Below are 20,211 nucleotides of genomic sequence, written 5' to 3' on the forward strand. Positions count from 1 at the left end.
CATGAGATCTAAAGAGTCTTTCTTCCTTTTTCTGAAGTGTCCTTCAGGGTATTTTCTTAAATGATACTAACTGTACACTTTAATGTTCAATTTCCTGCTCCTAAAAATTGTTGAAGACCAGCAGAAAGTTGAACAGAGCCATCTTTAAACCGAGTGTACAATCTGATCAGTAGAGCTCTTTCATTTGTGGGAAATCACAGATGTGGGAAATCTTTGGTGTCACTTAGGAATGGCCCTGCTGGATCAGAACAAAGAGCTATCTAGTCCAGAATCCAGTTTCCTTGGAGCAGCCAACCAAATGCCTTGAGAAAAACAGGATATGAAGGCAAAAGCTCTCCATCTTCGGCGTTCCCAGCAACCGATACTCAATTTGCCGCTTGCAGCTGTTGATAGACATACGTTCCAAAACGGGGTAGGTCTCAATGGCTCCACTTCTGGGAACATCCAGACAAAATCAATCATGGAGTATGTGACTACTGAACAAAAGAAGGATTGTTACACCTCATCTTTGGGTGCTAACTGTAGTTAATCTTCATTTTCAGAGGGTAATTACATGAAGTCCTTTGGCTTTGCTGGATCAGTTTAGGAACACGCTTACAATTTAGTGCAAATAAAATGGATTCAATTCAAAAATGATAAAACAACTATCAGATGTAGCTTGAATCCCAACACTTTCCCACCATCTGATGGCAGCTTCTATTAGAAATGCACAGCATGCTTAATAATAATAATAAATCCACATAAATTCATCATGAACTGGAAGGGCTAATTGATGCATATTATTCACTTGCAGAACATAATTTGCATATAATTTTCTTGAACATGAAAGGTGCCAATGTATTGCTGGTAAATATAGTCAGCCCAATCCAGGGATAGTCAGATACAGCAACATGTTAAGGGTAAATAAAAGAATAAAAATTGCAAGCCACTGTGCTTAATATTTCACAATATAATTCTGATAGTCTTTTTTATCTGACATACATAAACATGAAGAACCTGAGTTAACACTTGGAAAACCTTGAAAATGATTTGTCCTGTTCCCTTCTTCTGATCATTTTAGCACATTTATGACCATTCATTTCCATAACTAGGAGGACAAGAAATTAATATAATATCATAAAAGCTAGGACTATCAATATTCTCTTTTTTCCCAAGGCCACACATAAGATGCATTTGCATTAGGCTTGTATACCACTTCCCCTTTGGTCTCTAGAAGATTGTGCAACTGCTATCAGCATTTTCAATTTACACAAATACCAGAGATATTGGAATTTTTTTATAAAAAATATGCATTATAAGCAAGCAAGTAAACAAATCTTATAACTGGCTATTGACAAGATTACTGATTTATCAATGAAGCAAATAACTGTCATTTGCAACTGTTATGCAGCAGGGACAGAAAAGCAGGGCAATTTCAGCTGACATATTAAACAGAGCAAATACATCTGTACATTGACCTTAAAAACATCAATATGAGCATCCAAAATAGCAGAATCTTTAAATGAGATGTATGGACAGATGCCTCATATGAAACACCCACTAAAGCATTTATAAAAGATAATATACAAGCTAAGTCTTTGGGAGTATTTTTGAGAATTTCATAGAATTGCAAAGTTGGCAGGGCAATTGTAAGGTTGATTCAATGGAAGAATATGAATAAAGGGATGTAGCAAAGCTAAGAGGGGTTTGAAGAGCCCTGGGGGAGATACTGTATCCCTTGTTCTCCAAGTCCACAAGGGTCCAGAACTGCCTCAGAGCTTACTTCTATGTAAAGGCACTTATTAAAACTTCAGTCGAAGAAAATGCAAAACTAGCTATTCATAAATATTAACATAGAAGAGTTGCATTATTTGTGGCAATTTAAAAAAGCATAGAAGTCATTTTTTTCTTTCAAAAGATCTTATAATACAATATACATATTTTTCCAAAAATACACTGTGCTAGCGGTTTGATATATATATCTCTATATAACCAAGACACAGATTTTAAAAATATAGTAACATGGCGCTGTCTTTGAACATACCCTACATTTAAAACATGTCAGTTGGTTCCCAAAGAAGACAGAAAAAGTACATATTTACAAGAATCACAATCCAACCAGAAAGCACTTTTCAAGACTAGGACGGATGAATTAAGCACATGCTCACCTCTCTCTTTCCTACAAATAAATGGATTTATGGAGTCTATATTACATACATATATAGTTTCTATCTAGCAAGGCATAAAGCAAAAAGTGCTTCATTTGCCTGGATTGTGTCCCAAAAGCAGTATTAACTTGAGTGCAAACTGTAACTATTCAAAATTCCTTTTACCAACAGAATCACATCCAACAGACGCTTCCATCCCATCACTATTGAAATTCAGTCAATCTAACATTTTTCTCAGCCTCACAGATTAAAAGAGGGAGAGAGAAACAAAAAGAAAAATGAGATAATTTGTAAATGAAATGTGGCCATTTAAATTACAAATTATCTCCACACGGTTTCTCTTTTCTTATTCTTAACTTCCAAAATGCATTCAAAAAGGACAAAAGCCTCTTCTTAACATCTGTCCTCTCCTTAAACTCTCCCCGATTGCTTATATGTTAAGACGGATGGCTTCATTTTCTCCATATTGTCTATCTGCTATAAAGGTTTACAGGAGCTTCATCCTGTAATTTGCAGGCAAAGTTGTGATAGAAGAATGGGAGTTAGAAAAAAGACACTAAAATAAGAGAGACTATATTTTGCATTACAATATGTCACTTATACTTGAGCATAGTATAACATCGATGGAAAATGCATTAAAGCTGTTCACCTCACAGACAATGCCCTGGGAGAACTTTTGGTACAATGGCAGGAAGGCACAGTAGTGAAACTTTCAGATAACTAAGGAAAGACAGAATTTCCTCATATGTTGCTATGGCTGTCTTCCAAATAAACTCACTTGAAGCAATTAATTTGTCCTAGGTGAATCTAATTTCATTTTAGGAAGACAGAGAGATACTTCCATCCATGTTATAACATTAATACTGTAAAATGAATGCAGAAGTAAAAGAAATAATTTTTAATATGGAAGGTTTCAGAATTTGCTATGCTACCTTAATGTATCCACTTACGTATAAAGAGAGAAATCTATATAATTGCCTCTAAAAGGGTTCTCTTGTTTCAGAAATAAATATATACCTAGTATTTGGAAACAGCTGCTTGCAAAATGTTCAAAAGCAAATACAGTAGGATAGCTTGTCTTCGTATAGCCACCATATTTGTAAATATGTAGCCTGTACTACACGCACAATATAGGAAACTACACCCAGCATTTAAGGAAGGCATCGGAATGCAACTGTAGTTAATGTGAGAGTGGGAACAAGCAGAATCATTCTTTGTATTGTCAAAGGCTTTCATAGTCGAAATCACTGGGTTGTTGTGAGTTTTCTGGGCTGTATGGCCACATTCCAGAAGCATTCTCACCAGGGGAATTCCAGACAAGAAACAATCAGTGCCACCTAATCATCTCCCAACAAAGGATTCCCCCAGGCAGTAAGAAGTCACACCTTGAAACTGCCATTAGCCATTAAATGCTAATCAAGGTGGCCAATTGCAACCTTCACACCTACCTCAAATACGAGTTCTTTTTTTCCTACCCTGGACATTCCACAGATATATAAACCCCATTTTCCTAGTTTCTAACAGACCCAGGCCCGTAGCCAGGATTTCGTTTCAGGGGGGGGGGGGGGCTAAAAATTTTCAGGGGGGGTTTCGGGGGGGGGGGCTGGGTTTCGGGGGGGGGCTGAGTCTGAGTGAAAGAGGGTCTAGCCTAGCAAACCTTCTGTATCATTACCCCAATACCCCCATACATATGGGATATATTGAGAAGGGTGATCAAATCATGATATTAATAAACATAACAGTTTAAATAATGCACCAGTAAGGCCTTTTTGCGAACCACCATGAGAATTTCGGGGGGAGGGGGGGCTGAAGCCCCCCCGGCTACATGCCTGAACAGACCTCACAACCTCTGAGGACGCTTGCCATAGATGCAGGTGAAACGTCAGGAGAGAATGCTTCTGGAACATGGCCATACAGCCTGGAAAACTCACAACAACCCAGCATCATTCTCGCTTTTCACACTTCTGTGCTTTTAAGATAAAATTTGTGAAAACAATCAAGGCATTGCATCACCAAGTGCTGAAGCTCAGGACTGGCTATGTCCTTTGAAGAGTGTTATTACCTGGAATGACTTAGGCACTGATAAGGTAAGAATTCAAACCCATCTTCAGACAAATGGGGGCACCACAAACAGAAAGGTAAAAGTAGGCACTGAATGGGAAGCAGCAGGTATACAGCCCTGCATTGAGAAACAGCCCGTCCCATTATTTTAGCATGTTAAAAAACAGATGTTGCCTTGCTATTTCTTCAATGGAAATGTAAATTTAAGGCATAGGTATCAATAAAAAGAATTAAAAGTGAAATAGTGCAAAATTGTCAATGCTTATAGTCTACCAACCATAGTTAAAAATTAGTTGATGAGTAGTTTATGAAAGAATTTGGTTATCATGAGATTTTGGATACATTTCTAAGATTAATCATAATCCCTGAGCATGTTTGAAAAAGGAACTTCCCTGTCAATAAGCAACAAGGGAATTAACTAGTTTTAAGAGAATGAATTGCAACATTGTGGTAAGTCTAATTTCTGCTAAATGCTGAGGATCCCTTATTCAAAATGCTTGGACTAGAAGTGTTCCATATCCCCCCCCCCCCCCCCAGATTTTGGAATACTTTTGTATGCATAATAAGATCTTGGAGATGGGACCCAAGTCTAAACATAAAAAAATTTAATTGTTTCATATATGCTTTAGACCAGGCATCAGCAAACTTTGGCCCTCCAGGTATTTGGACTTCAACTTCCACAATTCCTAACAACCTAAGTGGCTGAGGGGGGAAAGGAAGGGCCCTGAGGCTGTTACGAGTGGTAGAAGTTGAAGTCCAAAACACCTGGAGGGGCCAAGTTTGCTGACGCCTGCTTTAGACCCATAGCCCAAAAGTGATTTTATATGCAATGCCTGAAATAGTTCTGTGCAGGAAACAATTTTTGTGTATATTAAATCATTAGGAAGCAATCTCATTGTCCAGGAGGACAATATGGGAGAATTTTGCATTTCAGAATTCTGGATAAAGGATACTCAGCCTGTCTTGTCTATTATTGATTGTATAATAATATTTAGGCACTTTAAAATATATTGGATAGGAAAGGATCCAAAGGAATGCTTTTATGTAGTTTCTTCTCATTCTAAAGTAGTTTGGAGTAGGTCTGTCTCAATCAGCAATACTTCCTACCAGTAAGGATATTATCTAATAAACTGCAAGATTTTTCAAAATATGCCTTCTTGTCCCTTATTTTGTAAACCTGTGAGAAATCTTATCATGTTCAACTTATTCCATATGAATGTTCAAAGTGAATGTTTACTGAATGTCTGCTAAAGATTTCCTTTCTCTTGCTGTTTTGTGTGTGTGTGTAAACTCATTTTCAAATTGCATCATTTCTTTACATTTCTTGCTTTTCAGTGTTATGCTGGGTCATTCTTATTGAGCCAAAATAAACAAAAGTGATTTTTTTTCTTTAGGAAGAACAGTGACAAGATGAGCGAGGATTTTCCAAATGTCAAAACAACTTTCTGTTTTGTCTGCTACTTAACCTGACGTGAACATGACTACAAGATGTGCTCTGAAATTCAGAGGCTATAAAATTAGTTTCTGGAAGGTATTGTGAGTTGCATTAGAAGGTGGGCTTAAAAAAATCAATTTCACGTGAAACTGAAAATCCTTTTATATGTACAACTACTATTGTCTTTTCCTACCCCTTCTTTTTCATACATGCCACTCCTTCCATTGATCTTAGGGCAAATCAAAGATGGGATTGACAAGAAAACTTGGTTAGAGCCTAGATGACAGAATGGCTGTCCTTCCAAGTCAGAAGGAGACTGAAAGGGGAAAAAAATCTGTAAACTACAATCTGGTTATCCTACCTAGGAGAGTCACCAAATCTTGTCTGAGCTTTGCAGTTTAGCTGGATCATTCCTGGCTAGTATCAAATGGGAACACCAGAGGAAGGATTGGGCAAAAACCACCTGAGCATTCCTTGCTTAAGAAAATCTTTTGGAATTCACGGGGTTGCCATAAATCAATGGGTACTGGGGAACTGGAAGGCAAATGGACACATGTGGCTATCCTGCATCGATGTTAATCATGCTAAGAACTTTGGGAATTCTCATAAATATTCTCCCTCCTTATGAGAAAATCTAATTTGGCATACTCTTGCCGTGTCTATGTAAAGAGTGGCAATTGACAGTGCCAATGGTATGGAGAGCCAGAAGCCCATACAACAACAGATCCACTGTCAGCAAAAGGTTGAAGCAATTCTCTTCTTCCTGTGTATTGCTTATAAATGGTGAGATGATACAGCACAGTGCTGCCTTGCTCTCTCCATCTATATGACTTGTGTTAGCACTAGAGCTATAAGTTTAGTGACTCGCTATGAGTCCCAATACATATAGTATATTTGAGTCAATGTACATGTGATGTTAAATCACATGGTGTACATTTTTTGGAATGGTAGAATATCAGACTGGAGGGAAGGGGGCACACACCAAAAAAACTGACCTGTCAGTTAGAAAGCTACTGTAACATCTCTGTTGTGCTCTTTTTTCATGAATACTGAAATGCTCTGATGAAACATTCAGATATGTAGCTCCAGAAATTCTGAATCCTGAACTTCATATAGATGTGTAGACTGAACCTCAGTTACCACTTTTGCACTACACAAGCTGGCCAAGAAAGTAGAATTGGCTATCCAACTTGATATATTGTGTAAGGAAGCTCAAACATATTGCGGTTTCTTCTTGTAACAGAACTCTTAGAGAGTCAAGATCTCTATACTGACTATGTGTCAATTATCTTTGGCAGGAATTTTAAACTGGAGGAAACAAAATCACCTTATTGCACCATAATGAAAAAGGGTCCCTGAGATATCTGGGTATTTGGCTAGCTGCTGTCATGAGAACTAAGACAGGAAAAGTATTTAAACAATTTAACCAGTTAAATTTCTTTGCATGTCACTTTTCCTATGAATTAAATCATGGTATCTTTTTAGAGCAGTTTGCTCTTGTAATTTGGACCATGAAAAAAAATCCCATTGTTACAATATGGGAACAGTTTCCAGTTCATATTACTTAAAAGCAAACAAGTTCTATATATTGTGAGAATCTAAGATAAATCTGTTTGACTTTTGCATTATCCATATATACCCCAACATTAGATATGAAAAATTCACTAAGAAGAATCTGAGAACACAAAGTTACCCATTTAAAATTCCAGTGATTTCAGAGGAAGTTTTATGCACTAACTAATGCAAATATCTTCCAGTGAAATCCATGGCTTCTAAAATATCAAAATATTCATTATATTGTTGGTTGAATTTATATCTCTTCTAATTCAAAGCAAAACAAATTTAGCTTCTATGTATCCTGAGATGAGAGCAACAATATGGTAAAGTACAATTAAGAGCACTGCTTGATGTGTCCATAAACTGTGGCTTTCCTTTTTTTTCTCATTGCAGTATCGTTCTTGTGCTAGATTCCCTGCTGCTTATGAAGTTCCCATGAAATTGTGCCGAAAGGGTAGTTAAACCCCTATTTGAAAAAGAACAAAGGTAATTTTGCTCCCTTAATTTTTTCTGGCTCAGTTCGTGTGCATTATTTTGTGAGAGGTCTTATCATTTTAATTTTTTTATGGCCAACTTCATTACTTTAGGAACCATACTATTTTCTGTTGAATGAGTAACTTTGTAATTCATCTGGTGTGGTTCACAGCACAAACATAATCCCTCTTCAGCACAGGTTTCTGGACTGGTGCCTTCTTTTTTCAGTTGCATAGCTCTTTCCATTCTGCAAATGTGTGTGTATGTGCATCTGTAATCATAGTAATATATTGTGTCAAGCGCACGCCTTGTTACATGAGAACGACATGATCTTTGAACAAAAGGAAGAGTGTTCTTTTTGATGTTTACAGTGAGAGGTGCCGGGCTGCTTAGTCAAAGCTGTCAGTTTGATGCCAGTGCATTGTTCCTGGTGTTGAACTGGTGCCTTGAGATGATCAGTTAAGGAAGCAGGAGGCTGATGGGGCAAGAGAGGAATCTAAGAGGTCAGCTACGGAAGCGTTCAATAAAAGTTGACTTGCAAATCTCTTCTATGTCTGACTTCTGGCAGGCAGTCCTGAAAATTCTTTCCTGATAATTTCGTTAACTGTGAAGGAAAGAGAGGAAGGAGAAATGTGTTAATCTGCCAGGGATTTAAAAAGACCTTATTATGAAATCATGAGGGTAGTTTGTTGCTAAAAGCCATTCAGAGGGTCAGAGAAGTGTGGGAAGATGGCTAGAACTAGGTTGAAAACAGCTATGAAACTCACGGGGCAATTTTGTGCCACTATCTTTCATTCTGAAGAGTAGGGAAGACTGCCCCGAACTCCTTCGATGAAAGGATTTTTAAAAAATGTAATATAATAACGTATCCTTATGCATCTTTTGTAAAATATCTTGTGAAGTACTCTTATTTGACAGCCAGAAGAGTGTAGTAGTTTGAGAGCTGACTGCAACTTTGAAGACCAGGGTTTGAATCCATTCTTGCCTATGGAAAGGAAACCCACTGGATGACCTTGGGCAAGTCACATTCTCTCAACCTTAGAAGAAGTCAAAGGCAAACTTCCTCTGAACAAATCTTGCCAAGAAAACTTTACAACTGGTTCACGTTAGTGTTGCCATAAGTTGAAAAGTCACACTGTCTTAACTGCAGAAGAAGACCAAAGCAAACCCCAAAGGCAAGCAAATATAACTAGGAAAACTCTATGATAGATTCACCTTAGGGCTTACATCAGTTAGAAATGATTTGAAGGCATACAACAACAACAATGCTCCTGTTTGATAACTTAATTGTATCATGATGCACAGCCTATCTCCTTCCTTGGAAATAATGATGCAATAATCATAAATAAAAGAGCTCACATTTAATAGTTCTTTCAAGATACCCCATTCCACCTAAATGTATTTCTATATACTGACAAGACTGTTGGGTCAACATATGTGAAGTGTCTAAGTGTTAGGGAATATGTATATTGTCACTCAGATAGCACAAACATGTGTTGGTCAATTAAATATGCTGCACTTTGGGCTATTAATACTATCTTTTCATTTTGGAAGTCAGTGAGCTCCTTTATCTGGTATCTGCTGATGATCAATTCCCATTTTCTGGTGAAACCACACAATGACTAGCTAATATGCACACACATACCTCTCTTAGTTCTGTAAACTCATGACTTCACAGGAATATGCCACAATCACTGCTATCTAGACAAATCATCCAATAAGTTCACAACATCCCAAAGAAGAACATATGAAAATATCAAAACAACCATACCTTAAATTACAGAAGTAGAAATTTAGAAACAGGAAAAATAGAAACAAACAGCAGCATTGGGGGAAGGGGCATTTTCAGAAAGGAAACTGTTGTGGAGGACAGACTTGAACCTTTTTCAGATTATCTTCTCTCCCATGTACCCACAATTACTTTAGAGAGAGAAAGGGAGAGAATCCGAAAGTCTATTTATAAAACTGTCTTAGGGCAATGAAAATTTGGATTCCAGGTTTAGGCACAACGGGAAGCCTTTGCTTCCTTGTTACTTAGCCAATTCCATAGCAAATTAATGAATGTGCTCTTTTTGAGCAACAAACCAGAAAACTCTGCAATTCTGACTTATCATTATGTCTGAAAGCAGACAGTGTGTTAGCAGATCTTGACAGCAACTTTGTGCATTACTATCCAGAACACAATAGCTGTTGTTGCTTTCAGCAACCTTCAGAGGAATCTCTGAACATGTTCCATGGGTTCTGAGAAATTTAATAACTTTGCCATCTCAGATATTTTATCAGGATCAGACTGAAATGCTAACAGTTAGATGTTTGCGATTTTTGGTGATTTTAAATAGTGATCCAGAACTACTGAGACAAATGTGTGTCTTTGAATTTCATAATAATTACATTAATTAACATTATAATAGGATGAAACTATTAAAATTCTTAAACGACTAAAATAGCATACCTACTAAATGATAGTAGCAGTGCTGGACTGCTTCCAATTTTGCTATTTTAAGTGCTATCCTTAATATCCTTTTTGAGGTTAAGCTTTAAATTGTTTTAATGGCATAGCTGATGAGTAAAAATAGCAAACTTGATATAAAATCCCTTTACTTAAAAGTCTTCAGTTGTACACGATTGTTCAAAAAAGGTCCTTTCTGCATTTGTGTGTGAGTTTGTGAGTCCAGACTCCCAAATAAGGGAGCTTCGGAGACTGGGGGCAATCACTAGGAAGGTCCTATCTCATGTGCTCACCAACCCATTCCACTGAAGGACTTCTTCTGGGAGTCTTGTGACCCAAACAGGCTCATGTGAGGAGATAATGTCTGTCACACTGCTTGGATCTAAGCCATAGAAGGCTTTGTAAGTCACAACCAGCACTTTGAATTGTGTTTGTAAAGAGACCAGAAGTAAATGGTGCTGTTAAAAGAGTATGGGGCAGTCGTACGATTTCTCTGTATATGTTGTGTGCATATTTGTATGTGTGTAGAGGGGAGATGGGCAGGAGAAATTATACAAAACCAGAAAGCATTGTGATATTTATATCCTATAACATTCATAAAGAGACATAAAATCTGACAGCATCATCACACCAGAGCATGGATCCACTTTAAATCGGGTTTCTGCCTCGTGCAGAATTCTGGGGTTTGTAGTTTAGTGAGGCCAAGGGTCTGTCTGGCTAAGCAGTTTAAAGGTTCCTCCCTAAAGTACAAGCCCAGAATTCTGCAGGAGGCAGACACTGGATTTAAAGTGGATCCATGCTCTAGTCGATGAGGTTCATAGAGTTGGAAGAGACAACAAGGGCCGTACAACTCTCTGCCATGGAAGGATACATAATCAAAACACTCCTGACAGATGACTATCGTATCTATCATCTTCTTAAAAATCTCCAGAGAAGACTTCATCACATATTCAAGCAATGTACTCCATTGACAAAACACTCTCACCACCAGGAAGTTCTTCAAAATGTTTAATAGAATATCTTCTTATAGATTCCATGCAAACATTAGGAAGAACTTCCTGATGGTAAGAGCGGTTCAACATACTCAAGGCTGTAATGCTACTCAATGCCCTTTATGAACGTTAAAATAAAAAAATATGAGTTAGATTATTAATTATTGAGTGGTTAATAATCCATCGATATATAACCCAATATACTCTTGTAAAATCCCACTTAGTTCATGTTATTTTTAATGTACATGAAATCAGCCTGTGGTTCCTTTTGCCAAAGTTTGCCAAAGAACAGTTTCACTTTGCCAAAGTTTGCCAAATAACAGTTTCACTTTAAAAAAAAGAAACAGGCTTTGAAACGTATTTGTTAGCAAACCTCTTGTCTTTCTGGTTAGCTGCAATGCAAGGGATCAGCCGGTGGGAGGTGAAATTGATCTAATTTCACCACAGGCCAATTCAACGGCTGGCGTTTTTTCTTCTTCATTTTTTTTAAAGCTTCCTGTTTTCTCTACCCAGGAAATGAGAAGAGCAGATCTTCAATGGAAATTTTTCGGTCTCTTGAGTGCTAAAAATAGCAGTTAGGTAAAAAAAGGTGGGCACCAACACTAATGAGGGAGTGGAGGGTCATTTCCTTTCTGTAAACAAATTGACTGAAGCTACAGACTGGATTATTTATCAACATATTTGTTCACATAGTTCAGTTCACACACACAAAACACACACATACAAAAGACAAACACATGCACTGCATTGTAGGGGCATTTCCTTTTATTTAATGAAATCAACCTGTTTGGAAATGTGACATTTTCCCTGTTACAAAGCTCTGTTGGTTGCCAAAATGGGGATAGCTGGATGGGTTTAACATTTTAAAATCAGAGGAGAACCTTGGCTGGATTAAGAACCAAATTACTTTAATTTTATTACGAATACCAATGTGAGGGCCTCTGGGAACAGATAAAGCACAATGCAGTCTCATTAATAAAGCCACAAATGCTACTAGTCTGCAAAAATGTGTAACTAGCTTGGCAATAGGCTGATCCCACACATTTTCAAGCCAGCTGTAGAGGAAATGGGTGCCCCTGGTTCGGTGGCTGAGTAGAATATAGCCTACCAACCTTTTAGCAGGCTAGTTGTTTTTATTTAAATTCCCCTTATCAAATAGGTTGGAGGAGAAGGTATTCAATCCAGTGCCTTGCATCTACCAGTCATTGCTTTTTATTAGGCTTGGTTGATACAAAAAAAAAAGAAGAAGTTCAAAACTCATTTCAGATGTAGGGGGTGCTGGTGGTTCAATTCTAAAGTCACTTCCGATTTTTTTTAAAAAAATTGAAACTATCCAAAACTTCTGAAACTTTCCAATCAATATGTTAATGTGGACACACCTGCACAGTAGGAAAAAAAAAACCCGGCACTGGCACTGGCAAAACTTCAGGCGATTCTCCCTCATTTTTAAACCAATTCTGATGAAACTTGCTACAGTAGTAGAACACATGGACCTCTGGTAGCTCACCAAATGTCATAACCTTTGACTTATCCATGGATTTTTGGTGAATTTTCAAATTTTTCATTATATTTTTTAATAATAAAGAAAATATGTTCCTGATTTTGAAAGTGTTATTTCCTGTTTCATTGGGTGGTCTTTACTTTGCACGTAGTTGTTCTACTTCAGAAACTTTTTTTGTGCGGCACAAACTGTTAAATTGGCGGAGAACAGAAATCATAGTACAGACCCCATCAAGGGATATCCATCCATTTATTCCTTTTTGCAGTTGCAATCAATCATTTTATTTTATCATTACTTACTGACTGAAAAGGGCTGGCTGTGGTTGGCTACCCCAGTTCTTTGTTCATGGCAATCAGGCAAAAGTAAAATGATTGTTTTCAAGCAGTTTATGTTCTCTTGGCTTTGCAAAAGTTGCCTATTGCTTTGCTGCCTTCTTTAGACACTTTTGTAGATTCCATCAGTTTATTTTATATTCAGACAAAGACTGCTACAGACAGCTATTTTAGGGTCCTTCAGCCATTTTGGCCAATGACCAGCCAGGAAGTGTGGGAAATGTAGATCAACAGCAGGGCCTTTTGAAATCTCTACCATTGGGGGCCTGGCCTTCACAAAGTACAGTTAAAGATGGATGTGATTAGCCATGCCCACCTCATCCCTCCTTGTATCGATGGCGGAAAGCATGAGACTTTAAAAGTTTTTAGGCTTTACCAAAGTTGCTTAATGGTTGTGAAAATTAAAATAACCTTGGGAGACATCCAAAAATTATATAATATTTCCGGAAAAAAGTAAGTGGTTCAAACTCGGATTATTTTAGATAAAATAATATATTCAATAATGGAGTAGGGTTTCCTATGAAAGAATCACCCATAATTTTCTCTGGGTTGTATTCACAATAACTTATTGATGTGTGCCTTCAAAACATTTCTTATTGTGCCCTGTCTTGAGCCATATGGAAAGGCGGGTAACAAATTAAATGTTGTAGTAATCATCATCACCACCACCATCATAATTATTTCTGACTTACGGAATTTCTATGACAAACCTATCACAGGTTTTGTGTGTCTGAGAGTGTGTGACTCATGTAAAGTCATCCGGTGGATTTTCATGGCCAAGTGGAGAATTGAACCTTGGTCTCCAGAGTCATAATCAAACAGTATGCATTATTAACAGTTTTCTTGAATTGGCAGAATTGTTTCTGGCCTGCCCCACTTCAGGGAACAGATGGAAAATGGTATTATTGAACGCTTCTCTATCACAGAAGCCAAGAAAGCTTGTGTTTCATGGAAAACAATGCTTTGAAAAATTGAGAAAATTGAAAAAAAATCCATGATTTATTTACGACAAAACTGTTTTGATAACAAACATGGCTTTTTTGCAGAAAAAAGTGTGGGATTTTTTTAGTTGCAGAAAACAACATATTTTGGTGAGGAAAACAGTGCCTCTTGATCCAAAAACTGTGTTTTTTTTGTGGGGGGAAATGGTGGTTTGTACAAAAAGTGTTTCCCATAAACGCTTTACTTTTTACAAAAAGACCTGAAGTGTGAAAATGCAGAGTGGGAAAAAATGTTTGCAATTCTTAATTCTTGCATACAAGAATGGAACAAGCAATTATGTTCAAGCCTTACTCACTAAGTGTAAAGAATTCCTCCCACAAGGATGTGAAAATGGGCATGCAGACCAGGAGCACAGTTGTTGGCCATAGCAATAAGAAAACCATTACAACATCTTCTGCCTTTCATGAATATAAATTACTCCATGCTAAGCACTCTGACAATAAAAGTGAAGTTGTTTAATAAGTATAGATGATTTCAATGCAATCCGTTTAATATTTACTTGAGAGTAAGTCTTCTCAAATTCAGAGGGATTGAGGAATGGGCAATGAAAGCTGGTGGCTTCCAGGTTTGTTGGGTGAGAAATCCATTCTGGGTTTTAGCTCGAACTTGAAATATTATTCTGGACTATAGGGTTCGACACTTTGGACAGCCCCTCTGAAATCTTAGAGGCACAACTCAGTAGTAAACTTATCTAAGGCTGTGTGCCTGGATGTATTTACAAGAGTGGCTGAACTAATTGTGAACCAGGGTGTTATAGAATAATAGGTTGTTAAATGATGAGTTAATAAACTCAGGGTTCATGCTGCCTGACATAATTGAAGTTACTCACAGGGCTAGAGTTAATTCAGAAGCCCACATTAGCAATGATGTGATGCCATTTGAGTACCACTACCTCTATTTTCTTTGTTAAAAAAATACTGTGTAAATGAGGTACAGGCCAACTAAACTTATCGAGATTATTCAACCAAAATCTGGGGTCAATATTTACTTAATGGAACTGCAAAGTAAATACAGATTAATGTTGAGCCTATTTTTCATTTCTTACTATAGAAAGGGCAGGAGAAAACGTAACTAATGTTTTGTTGTGTCAATCCATGAAATGTTTTGTTAATTAAACTGAAAGTTATCTTATACTTCTTTCATTGTATCAAATACACTATCCTTGTTAAGCTTTTGGTACTATGTTGATTTTTTGTTAATCAATTGGTTAAACTGGTATAAAAGGTAGATTATTAATTAACTAAGCATTCTTTAATTGGTTGATAGTCTTAAAAGCAATGTTTCCTTTGGGCGTCTTCTATGTTTGAGAGTTCTGCTTAACACATGCTTCACGCATGTCTTATATGAATCATCAATGGGCCTATCTTTGTGAGGTCTCTTTTGAAGTAATTTTAATGCATCCTGTAAATCAAATATCTGATCTGCATATGATTGTGCATAGGGGAAGAAACATATTATTTTTAAACTTGCTCAGACCAACACCCTCACCAACTCTTTGTATCACAGGAAAGGGTAAACAACTGTTTCATATTCATTTTTTCCAATACTCTCATATTTTATGTACTTTTGATGATTGTGCAGAAGATATCTAGAGCTTATTATGACTCATTCTGCCTTTGCAATGGAGGAGGGAAAGAGGGAGATGGTGGTAAAGAGTCCAAAAATTTCTGAGGCCTGGATACTGTTCTTTGATTCTTGTAAATATCCAATAAAATGTGCCTTCATTGAGCCAAATAGCTGGGAAGGCATCCAAAAGATTAAGATAATCAGAGGTTTAGATAAAGGAGAGTGCTGTGTACATAGGATTATACTGTTGTGGACAACAGATTTAGAAGAAGGGAGTGCACTCAAGAACAGCCTACAGGCATATGCACACAACCCAACTAGCATGTTGCACATGTGGAACTGGTTTGTTTGGGTAAACATTCATCATGTCTTTAAGAATTTGTTTATTTGTTTTATTACATGCCAATGCATCAGGCTAATCAACAATTGGTAAGCAATAGCATCAACCATCTTGACTTCTCCTCCAGTGAGTTAGTAAATGCCAGCAATTTTGCAGTTATCAAGGGTGCCCTGTGAGTTCTTCAGCATATATCAAATGTTGCACAGATTGACCAATGTGCCTGTGTCCAGAGCAGTGGTTCTCAACCTGTGAGTCCCTAGATGTTTTGGCCTTCAACTCCCAGAAATCTCAACAGCTGGTAAACTGGCTGGGATTTCTGGGAGTTGTAGGCCAAACCACCTGGGGTTCCACAAGTTGAAAACCACTGGTCTAGAGAGTTCTGCAAAGTTTAGACTGGCTGATTAATTCACTCCCTTCCCATTTGGTCATCAGTGCTCAGACTGAACATTTGAATATGAGAGGACTGCTAGATCAGACCAAGGATTTACCTGCAGTGACCAAGCAAATACCCCCAGAAATCTCCCAACTAAAGGGAATTAGCCTCTCTTTGCTGTTGCTGGCCCATACCAGTTAGTAGTGTACACTATAAAGTGTGTCAGGCCACAATGTACATCACATATTTCAATTGGCTTCCTTCTCTAAACTGGGAGCAAACTTTGAGATTAAGCATTTTCCCCTGTCCCAGAACAGCTTATTGTCTTGCTTTGCTGGTGTTAACTGTGGTTTCATATGTCATGCTTACTTAAGCAAACTAAGGTTAACTCAAGTCATCATCCCTTCCAAATATGAGACTAAAAATAAACTAGACATGGTAATAGCAGATATGGATGTTACAATATTTCTGCCCTGCTCACACATAAAGAAAGTCAATATTTATAGCAGACTTGAATTGCTTGAATTACAATGGGCATTGTACCACTCCTATCAGCCCTCTTAAATGTTGTTTTCAGAAGCCTTAGGGAAGCAATTGTTTAAAAGTGGAATTAATAAGCAGGAGATTTCATCGTAAGCCCCTACACCTTTTTCTGATTCAAGCATTGTTTACCTCATTTTGCTTTGTCACCTCAGGCATTTTGCTTCACAAAATGGCAAAATGCCTCACCTTCTCACCACAGTACTACCCCAGGACCCTGACATGTTATCACAGTATCATGCAACTAGCATTGCTACAGCAGCACTCACAAATACATTGAGTTATATCAGAAGGCCTTCAATCAAACTTGTGTAATCAAACTGATAAGGGCATGTGAGATTGTGCTTCACTTAAGAAAAAGTTTGAATAATGTAGGAACATTGGCTCTAGTTACTGGCAAAAGATCTAAAGTTAATCAGTTTTACAAAATGAATTCTCTTCTCTTAGCTATACTGCATAATTGCAGATAAGAAACTCTGGATAAGCAGTGCCTATGCCAAACACAGGATCAAGGGCATATTTTTATACAAAATGAGAGCAGTCCAAATAGACCCAGTGCACAATACAGGTCAAATAACATATTAGGCAATGGGAGGAGGGGGCAAGAGTGTGGACAACAGCTAATGTGTTCATTTTTGGAACAAACCTAGGTCTTTGAATTATTAGATCCTATTGTTATCAATGCAAATAATGACTTGGCAATTTTCAGTGATTTCAAACATAGCATGCAATTCCCCCCACAACACCCACAGTGTTCCTCCCCAGCCTCCCCCCAAATATTAGGTTTCTGCAATTAGCCTTTCAACTGAGGAATAACCAAAATGACATTGACAGAAGTAACCCAACTAAATAAAACAAAATTTAAGAAAAGCTGTAGCTAGACAAAATTCAGGAAAATATAAATTACCTTGGACTTTGATTGCTCGGATCAAAAAAGCACAGTCATTCTGTTTCATATAATGTTTTGTATCCAGCTAAGGTGTGTATCTATCAGCTCTGAAAAAGATTTGCAAAACCGTTTTTGAGAAAAAAGTGTAACCTTTGACCCTGTTATAAGGTCAAATGTTACAATACTTGGGTTTTTTTGTTTCACATTACATGCTAAAACATGAATTATAGCCCTATGTATCGCTGGACTAACCAACCAGTATTTGGACAAAGATCTTGAGACAGCAGGAAGTACACCTGGAGTAACTTTCTTGAGTTTTGTGTTCCAGGCATTCTGAGTAATGAAGATATGGATGACTTACATATTAGCTCAGTGCTGAAGAAAAGCCATGTCTTTTACTCTGAAAATAATATTCACAGTAATTTTACCAAATAACTGGTGGAAAATGTTAATAATTTTGAAAATATTTATTTGGTTTATAGATGAATATTTCAAAGCAAGTGATAGGTATCAACTATTTCATAAGGATATGTGTGATCTGCAAATGAACATGTAATTACTCTAAAGGTACCAGATGTTGTCTGATCTTGGAAGGCAAGTAAGGTCAGGATTTGATGGGGGATCAGCAAAAAATACCAGGTGCTGAAGACCATATTCAGAAGAAAGCAATGGAAAACCAGCTTTGAATATTCCATGCCTAGGAAAATAATAGGAAATTCACGTGGTTGCCATGTTGATAGACAACTCGAAGGCACATACTTTTCTTCCTTTCCTAATCAGAAGTTTTTACAATATAGTGCCTTAAAGACTAGTCTCAATTTCTTAGATAGCAGGTATAAGCAGTGAACAACATAGCTTCAACACTGGCATTAATATTTATGCACATCTAGTATAACATATGTGCAATGTATCCAAGGTGTATTACCTACACCAGTGCGCAATGACTTAAATCAAGAAATAGTTTTCTTAGATCTACAGACACTCGCTGGAACACCTCAGCAAGTGAGAGTTCAAAAGTGGCAGACTCAAACCCAGCACCTCAATCCTTGGGTGATACCAGATGAGAGACTCCCCCCTGGGCACACAGAAGACTGGGCAACTTGGAGGGCGCTGAACAGACTGCGCTCTGGCACCACGAGATGCTGAGCCAACCTTCAGAAATGGAGCTACAAAGTGGAATCCACGACATGCGAGTGTGGAGAAGAGCAAACCACTGACCACCTGCTGCAATGCAACCTGAGCCCTGCCACATGCACAATGGAGGACACCAGAGGCACTCCAAGTGGCCAGATACTGGTCAAAGGACATTTAATCAGCTACCAAGTTTGCAAAATTTGTGTTTTTTAAAATCTGTTTGTTTGTTTTGTTCTGTTAGAAATGTAATACAATGTTCTGGTTATGGATGACACAATAAATAAAACCAGTGAGCAATCACTACCTGTTCCAGAAGTGAAACATGGAACATTAGGGCTTCAATTGAGGGCAATTTACACAAATCTGCACTTTCGCACATCTATTTTTTTTTTAAAAAAATAAAGCCATTTCCCGCCTCTACTAGTAAGGTTACAATATCCTCACAACTGCTGATAGACTGTTCACTTCCAGTGTAAAAATAAAATGATAAAAATGTGTTTCTTTCCTGTCAATGTCTCTGGAATTTGAGTCAGGAAAAATCTGCATAAAACTAGACATTCCCCTTTGTTAATACCATAAAACACACATATATAGAAAGCACAGAAGTATATAATTATCAATTAAAAAGTCAACAGCAACTATGTTTTGTGTTTAAAAATCATGTAAAAGATGATCTCACAAAAATGCACTTCCTTCAAAATGCATTAAGAAAATCTCTATATCACCAGTACATAGCCTTTTGATTTTTCATCTTAGTCTGCATGAATGAGATGTCAAAAAAATAGCCCTATCATCCATGTTCTGAGTGCACACATATTTCTAAACCTTTCTCTTGCAGCAAGCCCTACATGCTGGTTAAGCCTGTATTAAAATCCTGCACCTGGATGTACTCATTCTCACTCACTGTATATTTGGGTGGGCAAGCATACTGCATGCAGCCTCCAAGACCACCCCTATTCTGGGGAAAAGGGAATGAAATGCCTCTCTTGGAAGTCTTCAGGAATAGTGATTCATGTTTTTAGTTGTAGTCCCCACTCGACTGGTTATTCCCCCCCCCCCACCAAAAAAACCCCCCAGAACTAGACTTGCATCCAGTTCATTTTACTGGTTTGTTGTCATTTTTGTGCATCTCCCGCAGGATCTCTGAGAAGAAATATAGGCCTTATAACATCTAAAGTGCCTTCAAGTCACACGACAATATTTGGTGGTTTTCCCATGAGTTTCACAGGGTTTTCTCAGGTAAGAAATACAGGTGGTTTTGCCAGTTCCTTCCCTCCTCCCCCTCCTCCTTTTTTTTTTGGACATCTTATGACATGAGAAGGAAGGAAAGAAAGACTACAGAAAAAGTTCTGAAATACATCAGTCTTTGCAAATATTCTCAACACATGGCCTCATGTTCAATTGCGTTTCACTCTTCCA

The 20,211-nt window shown here is 37.6% G+C and overlaps 1 protein-coding gene across 3 annotated transcripts in view; it reads right to left on the minus strand.

Annotated features, from left to right (window-relative positions):
- Positions 1-4,738: 4,738 nt before the first annotated feature.
- Positions 4,739-20,211, minus strand: part of NFATC2 (nuclear factor of activated T cells 2) — a 161,895-nt gene continuing 146,422 nt past the window's right edge. For 2 of the 3 annotated variants that reach the window (XM_060772100.2, XM_060772102.2), the window contains exon 10: positions 4,739-8,278. In XM_060772100.2, the coding sequence (XP_060628083.2) occupies positions 8,223-8,278 (56 nt within the window). In that variant the 3' untranslated portion in view covers positions 4,739-8,222. Of the gene's footprint in view, positions 8,279-17,676; positions 17,766-20,211 lie in introns of all 3 variants that reach the window. The other variant, XM_060772101.2, reaches the window with a different exon arrangement.

This window comes from Anolis sagrei, chromosome 4, assembly GCF_037176765.1.
Source record: "Anolis sagrei isolate rAnoSag1 chromosome 4, rAnoSag1.mat, whole genome shotgun sequence".
NCBI classification, from domain to species: domain Eukaryota; kingdom Metazoa; phylum Chordata; class Lepidosauria; order Squamata; family Dactyloidae; genus Anolis; species Anolis sagrei.